Raw genomic sequence first — 13198 nt, forward strand, 5'->3', positions numbered from 1 at the left:
CTCTCCTTAAGGATGGGAATTGTTTGTCCTAATGCTTAATATTTCTTCACTTTACTCACACAGGGCACACCGTGACAAGTGAGTCAAACATGTCCAGTCTGATTTCAAGTGACCACATCTAATATAGGACTGAAAATGTTTACAGTACATTAAACAATTTTTTTTTTTTTTTTTGAGATGGATCTTTTTTGCGCTACACTATCAACATCATATAATAGTCATTCAATTAGTGGCCAGTTCATGGAAGGTAAATACAGTTTTAAATATCCACTGACAGGAGCAACATTCCTCAAAAAAAGAAACATTGTGAAAGAACATCCTGCTGCAGGGACTGTAGATTCCTGCAGCTTCTTAGTAGTAGCAGCTTTTTCTAATAGACAACATACAAAGTGGGTAGTACTGTATCAGTGATGACCATCACATCTGAACTGGCAAAGCAAAGGCTGGTTATGAGGCTAATATGAGCGGCCATCAGGGGCCCCAAGCATTTGCCTGGTTTGCCTCTCCTGACGGTGCACTGCAGACTATAGTCTAAACGGTGTCTCTACATCTTATTGTTAAATCGACATTGAGAATCTCACGCATTACTTTTTTTTTTTTAAAGGTCTAGCAGTTTCATTGTGCACTATAATAGACCCTTTGTCACATTTTTTTTTTATTTGGCGAAAATGTGACACTAATAACAGCAGTCAGCTGCAGTCACGAATACCTGTGTCACAGCACAATGCATTGCACACACCTAAATGGACCAGAGCCTTCATTACTGTTATTAGTTACACTTTAGCTCTTGCTCACATAAGTCACAATGTCGACCGAGGAAAAGGCCTTTTTACAAACCGCACACACAGTAATCTCTTTCATTTTAGTAAATTGGGCAACGTGAGGGATTCATAGTCATTAACAAAGAATGCTTGCTAAAAATGACCCTGACAGACGGAAGTTATGCTCCTTTCAAAAGCAGCGCGGAATTAATCAACTTGATCCGGAGTAGAAAGCACAATACTATGTTAGAATACACAAGGTCCCCAGTCACATAAGAATTCCCTTTGACTGCATGGAAAAATCTACAGATTATGTTGTATTTTCTCCAGGCCAAGGCGAGTGTCAGGATTACCAGGAATTCAACTTGATCTGGTACATTTCTAAGGAACTTGCTCTATGTGCAGCAGACCAAATCAAATCATCGAACAGGGAAGTAAGAATAAAATAAATGAACAAATGTATAAACTATATATCAAAATACACCTCTTTAATAACAGTCCAGCATGGTAACAATGACCATTTCTTCAGAGAGAAAAAGAATAAGGAAGGTGAACAGGGGATGAATCCAACGAAAGAAAGTAGAAGAAACAAATCCTACAGAGACAAGGCAGAGCGACGGCAAAAACACAAACAGGCAAAGGAAATCACGAGGAAGCATGCACAAACAGAAATATATATTAGAAGAGCAACCAGGAGTAATAATAATAAGTAAGACACAGAGAGAGGGTCACTGGGTGTCACAGTGAGGAAGATAAACAGAGAAAGTTAGGAAGCGATGCGAAAGAGATGATGAGCAAAGGGAAGAAAGTTTGTGTGGGTTTTTGTGACTCAAGAGCGTAGTGTGGCGGGGGCCCCGTGATTCACACTGTGGCTTCAGCCTCGATCCCACTGAAAGGTCAGAGCATCTTCTAAACTACCTGTTACGGCTGTCACTTTCTTTGCCTGTCTAAAGCACAGTTAATTACTCTCTCTGTCAAAGTGTATGTGCAGCCTGTACTGAATGTGTTAATGTGTATATATATATATATATGCGTGTGTGTGTGTCTGTGTGTGTGTGTATTCTATGTTTCCATTCAGTGCCAGCAGTGCCACTGCCCATTCCTCCTGCTCCAGCCAGGACTGGTGTCACCCTGAAGCACAGAGCCCGTGTTGTGACAGAAGACTCTGGCCAACAGGGACAGACTAAATGCCACCTAGCCTGCTGTTTATGGGTGTGAAAGCGCACGTGCGTGCGTGCGTGCGTGCGCATGCGCACCACTGTCAAAAACACCAATTCTAGAGCACTTGTATGACTGCACTGGGACCATTTCTAAAGCCACTCTGCTGGTAATAATAGAATATACATTCTTCTGTTGACTCCCACAGCCAGTGACAGTTAGGGTGATAACTGCCAAAGCTGTGAAAGGGCTTGTGTACATTTTGAAGATTCATGGTCTTATACTGCATTGACTTATACTGTCAATTACTGACAATGCTACAGGAGGTTAGTGCCAGTTTCTTTGAAAAAGTCAGTCTTGCTGGAAACTGAGGTAGAGGCTTATTTTTAAACAACTAGATTTGGTCTGACACATTAAATTCCAGATTTATATAATATACATATGTACATATAAACAGTATACACATATGTGGTGAATCTTGTGTTATTCATCTTCATTGGCATGTTCATATACTTTGAGCCACTTGTGCAGGAACAGAACTGTTGGCAGAACTGTTTATGGACACTTTGGCCACTGTGTAACTATATCAAACTCCATTATAACTACTTAAAAGAAAACTGTGCACACCCAAGGTCAACTTAGAGCAGCGCAGCTGAATTTTCATTCACCTCAACTGCATTGGGGATGCAGCAGAAGTCATTTGGATATTGTTAAACCTTGAGATCCAATGGAAACTTTTAACCTTTACGTTTTAATGTTAGGTTAGCTTTCTTTTGTAATGACACTGAACCAAACATTTTCACAAACCCAGAAAAAAACAAACCTGCAAAGGTGTCAGCATCAGTCACAACATTGCCATGAATATGATCGGTATCAATATTATCATCATCATTACCCCGCGAACACTTTTCCACTTACCTTGTTGTGTCCTGAAGGGAGTAATGAATCCGCAGAGAGGACTTGATCTGAACTAAGCTTATCTAAGCAGAAAAGCATTTTTCCTGATCTATGCCAAAGTATCATCGGTTGGGTTTCTGAACCAAGTCCATCTCATCAGTAGAGGTTACTTAAAGTTAAACCCCGCCCGCTCACTGTCCCACTGCCTCCGTGGTTAGAGTGCCAGGTCACTGGTCAGCTGGTTGATACAGGCGACCCCCGTGTGATGGAGGTCAAACAGGGAAAGAAGGTTGTTTGCAGTAATGGATGATGGGTGAATGAGGTGTTGACGTGAGTGGAAGGTATTAGTGAAGCCACCCTAAGTGGGTGCAGATTAATGGAAAGGTTGCTGTATGTGCTTTTCAGTGGAATTGCAGAAAGGAAGATTGACAGAGAGAAGAAGTAGCTTCACCTGTATTTGCTCAATATGGACACGGTCGTTATAAGGGGTCAGCTGAAGGTTTCATATAGAAAACAAGCTGGCAGGCATCAACCATTCTGTACTATACTGATTTATTCAATGCTGGTTAATAAGTAAATACATGATGAATAAGTAACTGACTCACAGACTAGATTCAGAGTATAGAAATAAAAAGGGGGGAGTTTTAAAAAATAAGAAAAAGAGAGAGGAAGGTGTGTGTGAGTGCTGGAACTAAAAAAAAAAAAACTAAATAAATAGAGGAAATGTTTGCATACAGGTAGAGAGAACAGAATTAAAAAAGGAAGTGAATGAATGACTGAGACAGACAGGGTGGGGGTGGTATAATGAAATATAGGAGTATGTGCCTGCTATTCAAAGCAGAATATCAAATGTGTTTTCGCTCCAATCCTGAAACTCTCCACTCATTTTCTCTGCTGTCGCTTCACTTTCCATCTGTCATTCACTCTCTCCTCCTCATTCTCTCCTCCTGCTCCTCTTGCTCTCACACATTACCCTTTGAAGTGTTAGCATGCGTGTGTGTGTGCTTTTGGACATATGTGAGTATAAGTGCTTGACAATGTATCCACATAACTGTATGCATCAGTGTGTGTCTTCATGTTTGAAAACGCAAAAGATTTGTATGTGTGTGTGCGCTACATATGAATGAGTGAAGGGAGCAGGCGTTGTTGTGTTTGCATGTGTGTGTGCGTGCTTGCTTGCATGTCCGCTTGCGTTCATGTGATTGTATGGAAGCAAAGTTAAAGCTGCATGCAGGGCAGATGACCTAAAGCCAGACACTGCTGTGTTTGGTTGAGCCTCACAGCTGAGAGGAGAAGGCCCCAGCTGACTCACTTCACACACACACACACACACACGCACACACAAAAACACTGCTTCATCAGGCACTGGTGTGTGTGTGTGTGTGTGTGTGTGTGTGTGTGTGTGTGTGTGTGTGTGTGTGCGTGCGAGCGTGTAAGTCTGAGACAGAGGAAGGCGGGATGGAAGGAGAAACAGAAGGAAGGAAAACATGGTGGATAAAAGGGTAACATGAAAGAAAGATAAATGAAGGGAGGAGGTAGAAGAGTGAATAGAATGCGCAGTGCTCGGTCATTTTGGCTAAAAAAAAAGCTAAGACGTGGAAAAAGCACACAGCAACACAGCCGCAGCTGTGAGCCTTCAGCTACAGTTAACACAAGGATAACCATTGGCAACATTCAACATAGAGACTCATCACCTGCTTTCATGGTAAATCTACCTACACAACCAACCACGACCACGCCTATAGAAATTACAGGAAAATTAAGTTAGCAGTATGTCACCTGTATAGGAGAGTTACAGCGAGTTCTCTGCATGTCTGAAACACTTCACCGACCTCTCTCTCTCTGAAAAGACCTGTGATTGGCCAAAGTCTCCCATCGCGGGCTAGATTTTCTAAAGCCTGAAAACAGATCCAAGAGGAGGTGCACACATTTTGTTTGCTCTCAGACCACAATATGCTGAAAGGCGATTATGGATTTTTTTTTTGTTTGCCCATTGACACCTAAAAATTACAGCTTTAAACAAGATGGAAAGTCTCTTCTTGAATCTGTCTTTTCTTTTTAAACAGTTCCCCTTGCACAGTCCTGCGTGAACTACACTCATTCCCCTGTTTCTACTGTACTGACTCTGTAGAAAAATTTGGCCATATCATCTGTGACATCTGTTGGTTTTTGGCCTTTGGACAGGCATTTCTGGAGCCTGACTCTAGTTTACCACCGATTGCTATGCTGTTGTTTGGAGCCAGATAAGCCACATTTTGGCAACACAGCCAAACAAAGTGGAACCAGGATGATTTTGGTCAAGCAAGCAGTAATCACAATGGCTAATTATTGAGAGCAGAAAAATCCTTTCAGTCAAGCAGCCCAACTTCACAAGCCATTGACAGAACAATTGTTTGTTTGTTTCTTACAATTGCCACCAATCTTAAAAGTAAAATGAGCTATTTTAAAGAGGATCAATTTTATGACGAATGATGAGTGAAAAGAAAATCTGACTGGGGATACATAACAAATGCAGATTTATCCATCATAATCCAAGAAATACTGGACTTTTTCAGCTGATATCATTATGGACATTTGAAAATTACATAAATCTGAAACAGTGTACTGACAGGTATTCATTTATCACAAAACCTGAAGACACATTTTGATAGGAATCCTTAAAATTTTTTTTTTTTTTGAGGAATAATTGCCAATATATGCATTGGGCAGTATATTTTACAGGTAAAAAATAAATTTGTCTACCCAAAATATCACCCCAGTCTATCTTCAGCCGCCATTCAGCACACTGATGTCACTGAATGGTTTTCTAAGTATAAAAAATTAGTTGGATCATGTGCAACATGTGGCAACAGTGACAACAGGTATCAACCCAAATTCACATTTATGGGAGAGTTTGAAACTAATTCCAAGTTCCACTGACTTGTTGAATATAACCCAGCGAGCATTTAAGCTGCTGTGGTGGCTAACGGCTCAGCACCTTATGAAGAAACCATCCTGTTTTTTTCTTTTCATTTGTTTGTATATTAATATACATAAGATACACTGACTGATTTTTCTGTAATCAAGAAAGAATTTGGTGGTTTACCTCTCTACTATTCACACCGCACCTTTAAGGACTTTATCTATCGCCTTAACATTAAGCAACTGTGGTTGCTGCTTGTTCTCTTCCTCCTTTATCCTCTTCCTCCCTCCCTGCTTACGACTCCTCTTTCCTCACTCTCCCATCCATCTTCCCCTCCACTTTCATCTATCGCTCTCTCTCTCTCTATTTCTTTTTCCCTTGTAACCTCGGCTAATTGTTACATCGTTCTAGCACTAAAGTCGCCGTGTGTAGGAAGCACGGCTGATCGCCACTGGGTCTTGCGCAGCATGGGGGATGTGGAATTGAACAAGCATTGGCTATCAGAGCTGGTTAGCTTCACAGAGCTGTCACAACTACACTCACAATACAACCTGTTTACTACCCAGGCCCCCTGCAATTACCAGCTCCCCAGCAGGGGCTAAGCTATAGCACCTGGGGAGAACTAACACCATCAGCAGAGAGGGAGGAGGAAGACAGAGGGAGGGAGGGTGAGCCCCATTAAGAGGCTGAGGCAGGATGTTGGGTAAGTGACAAATCCTATGGGACAAGCATGGGGAGAGCATGTGTGTATATGCATGTGTATATATGTATGTGTGTGTGTGTGTGTGTGTGTGTGTATGCTTGCGACTGCATAATTTGGTGCCAGATATTTGAGGCTAAAGGAGCAGTGGCAGGATGTAGTGTTGTACTGTAAAGAAAGCAGAACAGAAGAAGAAATGATTTTTATCAGATGAGAGGGAGGAAATTGGTGTTTAGTGTTATAGGCCCTTGGAAAATCAGCCTTTTTCTATTAGTCTACAAACTGACCATTAAAATGATTGAATCAATGAAGGAAGGAACTGTCTCTGTAATAAATGGATGTAGCGGATGGATGAGGATTTTAGGGTCCTCGGAATGAAATAAAAGTGTACAACAGTAGTGATGTGTTGGGCATACAGTTGCATGTGGATCAACCTGTCGCCGTGACCTGGCCCCTGACTCACAGGGACAGTGGGGCAGTGAAACAAGCAGCAGCACGGGGCCCCTACAACACAACACTGCTTCTCAACTGTCACATTTTTGGGTCCAATCTGAACGTGTTACTCTTACTCATAGAGAGATGTGGCCACAAAACAGCAATCATTTTACTATATTTCCATGTTTACATTTGATTAATGGAATGATTTGTAACTTTGTTATGCTGTTAGGACACTGAAGAATCTACAGAAACAAACTCTACCCTTGACTGCACAAGAACATATTTTGAAAGCATTTTGAAAAAGAATTGGTGATGGAACAGGGACCAAGGACACCAAACCATGTTTTTTCTTAACATATTCAGACTATTCAATCAATTACTGCGGCTACACAAATAACAATGATGAGGCAGTTCTTGCATTACAGAGCATAACAGCCTTGAACTTCACTTTTTGTCTCGTTAATCCTCCTACAATGTCAGTAGACGTTGCCTTTAATTTGATTGCTGCAGATTCTGAAAATGTTGTGTATCTCTCCACAACACCACAGGATAAAGTTCTTCAGTGTGGAGTGTCATCCAAGAAAATTACTGGTGTTTGATAATTATTGGTGTCCAACATAAAAGGGCCTTGTGATATAATTTTAGAACTTTTTTGTGTGACAAATAAAGAATAATAACAAAGCAGCCTCTATAGAGCCCCAGACTACAGAGACAAGTAATTTACATACTAGTTGTTGTAGGCAGTGTCAAATCAGACGTTGTGACAGAGCATAAGAGCAAAAAATGTCTGAGCCTGCCTGAACAGCTAACGAACTGATTTAGTGGTTGTGACCCCCACCCACCCTCTTTTCTTTAGAGTAGAGGGGACATGGGTTAGTTGAGAAACAGTGGGCTAGGGAGCCCGTACTGCCTGGACTAACTGTTATAAAACTGGATATATTCCACAGATTTCACTTTTTTCCAGGAGTATCTGACAAAAAAAGATTGTTTTTCTCTAATTACCCTCACTGGTGGAGTGAGCACAACTGCATTAGCCATATACTGAACCCATGGCATTGTATAAGCATAAAGTGCATTGAAACTAAGATGTTAGTTTTTAATGTGTTGCACCCTCTTATCTATACTCCTCCCTAATACAGCTATTCTATTTGATCCACCCCCCCCCCACGCCGCCCTAATCCCCCAAATATGCTTTTCATCATCTCCACTGTAAGTCATCAGATACTCCTGGAAGCCATTCCCACCTGATATCTCATCATCCATCCAATCTGTCTTTCATCTTTCCTCCTCCAATCTTTCCATCTCTCCCCATCTTGGTCTTCTCTAAAGTGGGAATGGCTGTTGTGAAAGTCTGATGTGGTCACGAAGTGGAAGGAGTTTTTTTTTTTTTTTCTTCTTTTTTTTCATCTTTCTCCCTGCCCACTTACATTGCACATCTACGCGGATGGACTTGATGGCAGCCACCCCCACCCCGTTGTCGGCCTTGCAGTAGTAGCGACCCCCCTGCACCCTCTGGATGCCCTCGATGCGCAGAGTCTCGTTGTAGATGGATGTTTCTTGGAACTTGTCTGATGCACTGCCTGCCGTCTTTGTCCACCGTACCTGCGGAGAGGGAGGGAGAGGAAGGGGAAATGTTGGGTTGAGAAAGATGCTGTCAGTGAAAGCGAGGTGTACTGAAGGACAGAATCAGTCAAAGTGAAATGGAAGCTGAGACAGCAACAGTGACGACAAAAGGTTAGGAAAGCCCTTTTGATTTTCACAAAACGTCTTGCTTTAAAATACTATAGGCAATAAATGCAGGGAAGTAACCACTCTAACATCTCTCTGCTCTAACAGAGCTTCATGTTTACGCAAGCTACTCATAATTACAGCAAAAAATATCAAATGTAATGGTGACCCTCTGTTCCCTGTATCCTACATCACTGCAGAAAGATGAGACTTTAAACTGAGACTGTCCAAAAACAGGATCAGTCATTTCAGCAAAAGCCAAAAAATGACATATTTACGTCCAAGAGACAAAACCCTCTAGTGACCATAAGGAATCTTGTGACCATGACGATGAAGCCCCCCCCCCTTACTTTAAATGAAGTTGTCATTTTAACCATGACCACGATCTTTCCTTACCCAACACAGATCACTTTTGTGCCTAAACCTATCCAAACCTGAACAATGTGTTGATCAGAAAACTGTTTTATTTTTGCAGTGGTGATTTGTAATGGTTTGGAAAGATGTAAGGTTTTAGGTTTGTTTTATGTATTAATTTGAGAAAGGCTCTACACAGATATGATGCTCTTGTCTACTTTTAGTCTCTTTAATGGACATTTAAATCATACGCTTCATGTAAGTCATTAATACTATAAGTCTGTTTCCATTGGACTTTGTCACGTTTTGCCTTTATCACTACACCAGCATTTCCACCTCAGCCAAGCTTAAAAATATTGTTGCAATATTTTTTTTTTTTTTGTGCTTTTTTTTCCTGGCATTTCCACTTGCATAAAAATAAGTCAATGGAAACCGACAGAATACACACCAAAAAATAGAGGCTCACACTGAAGTGCCCCGTAAATAGTTTTCAAATACATCTTTTACAAAAATACTGTCCGACACACGAGCATCCTTAACGTGGCTTTGAGCTGTTGTAGTGCATGTAGTTACGTGACAAAAAAGATAGAGTGCATGAGTATGACAGATAGCATCTTATTGTCACTAGGAAGGTCATTAAATTGTCTGAATAACTGATCAAAATTATAAATGTACTTATCTTTTTCATCCTGGTGATAAAATCGCTGTGTGCTCCACCGAGTGGAAGTTAATGACACTAAGCGCCGTGCTCGTGGCGTCCATGATGCTAAACTCAGACCATTAAGAGTTTTGACAAACTCTATATGGCTTTTTCACGCTTCAATTATCCCATCAAGCTGTGGGAACACTGCGCGGCAGACAGCGACATGATACTCACTCGATTAATCAAATGCACAAACATACACACTCGCACTTCAGAGATGCATGAAAGCCTGTAAACTCATCAGCACGGGAATGCTATTCTCGCTTTTGTATGTATGTGTGTGTGTGTGTGTGTGTGTGTGTGTGTGTATGTGCGCAACTGTGCGTGTATAGTCCATTAATCCCTATTAACCCTTCTGTCTGTTATCAACCTCGACAAGACTATCAACCATGTCCTGTTGAGGAGGTCAGAGAGGATAATGGGCAAAAGTCACTGATACACAGCGTGCATGAGTGTATTCGCCCATGCAAATGTTTGTGTGTTAAAGTGTGTGTTTCCTGCTTTCATGCACAGTATCAGTTTCCATGTTCGCTCTTGCGTTCGTGTGTGTGTGTGTGTGTGTGTGTGAGAGTGAGTGAGTGTGTTGGTTAGAAAGCAGGTTATATGGATTAGCGGATTATCGGGGTCTGTGTAAACGCTCCCTGTCTGTTTATTCAGCTCTGTTTGTGGGAGGGATTTGGAAGAGGCAGACTGCCATTTGATCAAACCAGCCAAGGTGAGCAATGAACCGAACCCTGTCTCTCCATGGTTTACTGACTCCAGTTTGCATGCGTGCGTGTGTGTGTGTGTGTACCTTTGTGAGAGACAGAAAAGGTGAGAGTGTGAAAGTGAGCATGGGGTGTGCATCTGTGCTCTCCTGCTTTTATATCCTATCTATTCAAGGATTAAAAGATGAGAGAAAAATCTTACAAATTACGGACATTTTGTTTGCGCCATCTTTGGAAGAGGGAGCATTTTAGAGTTATTCATAGGATTAGAGTTCAGGAACATTTAGATTAGGTTCAAGTGTAGAAGAAATTTAATCGCAAGATTATGCGATAGGGGGCTTTGAAACAGGGGAAGTAAAATAATAAGAGATTTCAGTTTAAAAGCGGTTACTGTATGTTAACTGATGTGTCCCTTTGTTGTGTGTATATGACGAAATTTTGTGAAAAAAAAATGACTGAGCATGGAATCGGGATGATGCATTGCTCTCAAAAGATTATAGAAAGTCAATGGCGATGGGAACAGCGTTTGAGCTTAGGATAATACTGCAAAGAGTACTGTTAGATAAGGAGAATCTGGGGTAAAATACATGTAAGGAAAATAGAAAAAGTGTGTGAGGAAAGAAAAAACACTATGACCTGGTGAGAAAACCAGAAGGTATGTGTGAGGCATGTGAGAAAAAAAAAATGCTGCATGTGTAAGTGAGATATAGTTTGGTTTTTTTTTATAGAGAATAAGAAAGAATGAGAGGGAATGATATATACAGTATCGCTGGCAGCTGTGTGATGGGGAGAGAAAAAGCGCATCACACTGGGAGTTTCTCCACCAGGGAGGCAGATGAAGCAAAATAGAGAGAGGTGATATTGCGAATAAAGGGGATATTGTGTGCGATGCAGATGACAGCCAGGAGGCAGAGGAGCCTTTATCTGCCTGTGACACCAGCAGCTTAAAACCATCACCTGCGCTCCCTTTCTCTGACCTCTTTCGCTCTCCCTCCACACCTCTTTCTTCTCTCTTCCTTCAATAGGCATGTGATGCTGCTCTTTTTTTTTTTCTTTCTTTTTTTTTTTATCTATTCAGGTCCCGGCAGATATGTCTGGATAGCTCTCTCAGTCCTTTTTCTCTCGCTCATCTTATCCCTGTCTGGGCGCTTTTCTCTTCTTCTTCCTTTACTTCTTCACAAAGTACAGGAAAGCCAAATACTCTCTTGTCATCCCATCAGATCTTGTGACTAAATGTACATCCGTTCACACACATATAAAAAACAATAACACATATTTCTCCAGACTGTCTCCCCCACACAGATCCATTTGTTGAGTCAGAGTCTTTTTGTAATAATAGCTCTAGCTCTTACATTTGGTTAGAAGTGTAACGCGAAGGGAAGGTTTGGGATCCCCTGAGATCCAGCTCGACATGAAATGCAGCAGGTTTTGTTCGCTGTTTCTGTATTCAGCTGGGGAGCTGTATGCTGTCTAGGACACAGATGCTTCAACAGGAGAACAGAAACAGAGCAGCCTTGTTTGAGTATTGCAGTGGGGAAGTTAGGGACCACTTTGTGTTTATATGGGAGGTTGGAATTCACTAAAACACTGACCAGAACTAAGTGGGCTAATAAATTTTCCATTAGCGGTCACGTTGTGTGATTATCATTCGCAATAATTCCCTTTTACAGAACATTTGCTCCCAACCAGCGCATTGCCTTTTCTGCACGGTTAGAACCATGAACAGAGTATCACACTGCCTTGTTTACACTGACATGAAATGAGCCCAGTAAAGATGTTTGAGTCTTTGTGATGTTTGAAACTAGTAGAGTCTGGAGTGTTGTACCCCCTATAGTCTGGTACTGCATTCGGTTTGAAAAACGTTTTGAGACTTCAGCAGGTGTTATTTAGTTGTGATGTCGTTGGAGTTTAAGAGTGAAGTCAATTTTGTTTGGTGATACACAAGCCTTTCTATTTAAGGCTTGAAGCTGAAATCAGTTACATTCAGCGGCACTCTTCTCCAGCAGTGTTCACGCTGCAGCAAAGATGTTTTTTGATGAGGTGTTGTGGAATGTATTGTGACTTATATGAATAGACTTTATTGGCATTGTCAAGCATGCTGGAGGCCGACGAGCAAGTCAACATTTCGATAACGGTAGCACAGAGCATCTCCAGCTGCAGTAAATGGTCCGTAGCCCATGATACAGATGGACATTTAACAATACACTGAGTTTATGTACACCTTGCAAAATCCACTGCAAACCAATACAACAGCCCTTCAATAAAACCTAACTCTGTGAAGCTTATAGTATTCAGTGGACAAAACACTGAATACAACTTTTCAATGTTCAACCTCCAACATTACCATGCGGTTTACTCCACACCTCCTTGACACACTGTCAACAAAAAGTGAACATTATGAGCTTCATAAAAGGTGGGATTTATCACAGAGCTCTTGTATTGGATTGCTGGATTTAGCTGTGTGTACCAAATAAACTGGCAACAGATTCCAGCTTCGAAAGAGGCTTGTAGGGAAAGAGGAGGAGAGGGAGAGAAAGGTGTGTGCTGCTCACGGTGGTGAGGGAGAAGAAGGCTAATGTGTGTCAACTTTACTGACAGGTCAGTGGCCTGCAAGTGCCCCCTGCGCCATGTGTGTGTGTGTGTGTGTGTGTGTGTATGAGTGTGTGTGTTTGGAGGTCGGAGGGGTGGTGGTGGTGGTGGGGGTTTATCTCCATCTCTCACCGTTCCTCACCTCTCTCTCTCTCTCTCTTTCCCTCTGTCCCTTCTGACTCTAAGCCTAAAACTGTTCCTCTTTAACATCACTCTCCTATCCCTTCACACACCACAAACAAGCGCACACACTCTTCCCCT

General features: G+C 41.7%; 1 protein-coding gene across 2 annotated transcripts in view; it reads right to left on the bottom strand.

The window, feature by feature from the left end:
• Positions 1–13198, bottom strand: part of mdga1 (MAM domain containing glycosylphosphatidylinositol anchor 1) — a 163897-nt gene that overhangs the window by 94364 nt on the left and 56335 nt on the right. For both annotated transcript variants that reach the window (XM_023412004.2, XM_023412003.2), the window contains exon 4: positions 8284–8458. In XM_023412004.2, coding sequence (XP_023267772.1) covers positions 8284–8458 — 175 coding nt within the window. The remainder of the gene's footprint in view (positions 1–8283; positions 8459–13198) is intronic.

The sequence above is a fragment of the Seriola lalandi genome, unplaced genomic scaffold, assembly GCF_002814215.2.
Source record: "Seriola lalandi dorsalis isolate HSWRI2012SDOR001 ecotype SW California unplaced genomic scaffold, Sedor1 jcf7180002054474, whole genome shotgun sequence".
Taxonomy (NCBI): domain Eukaryota; kingdom Metazoa; phylum Chordata; class Actinopteri; order Carangiformes; family Carangidae; genus Seriola; species Seriola lalandi.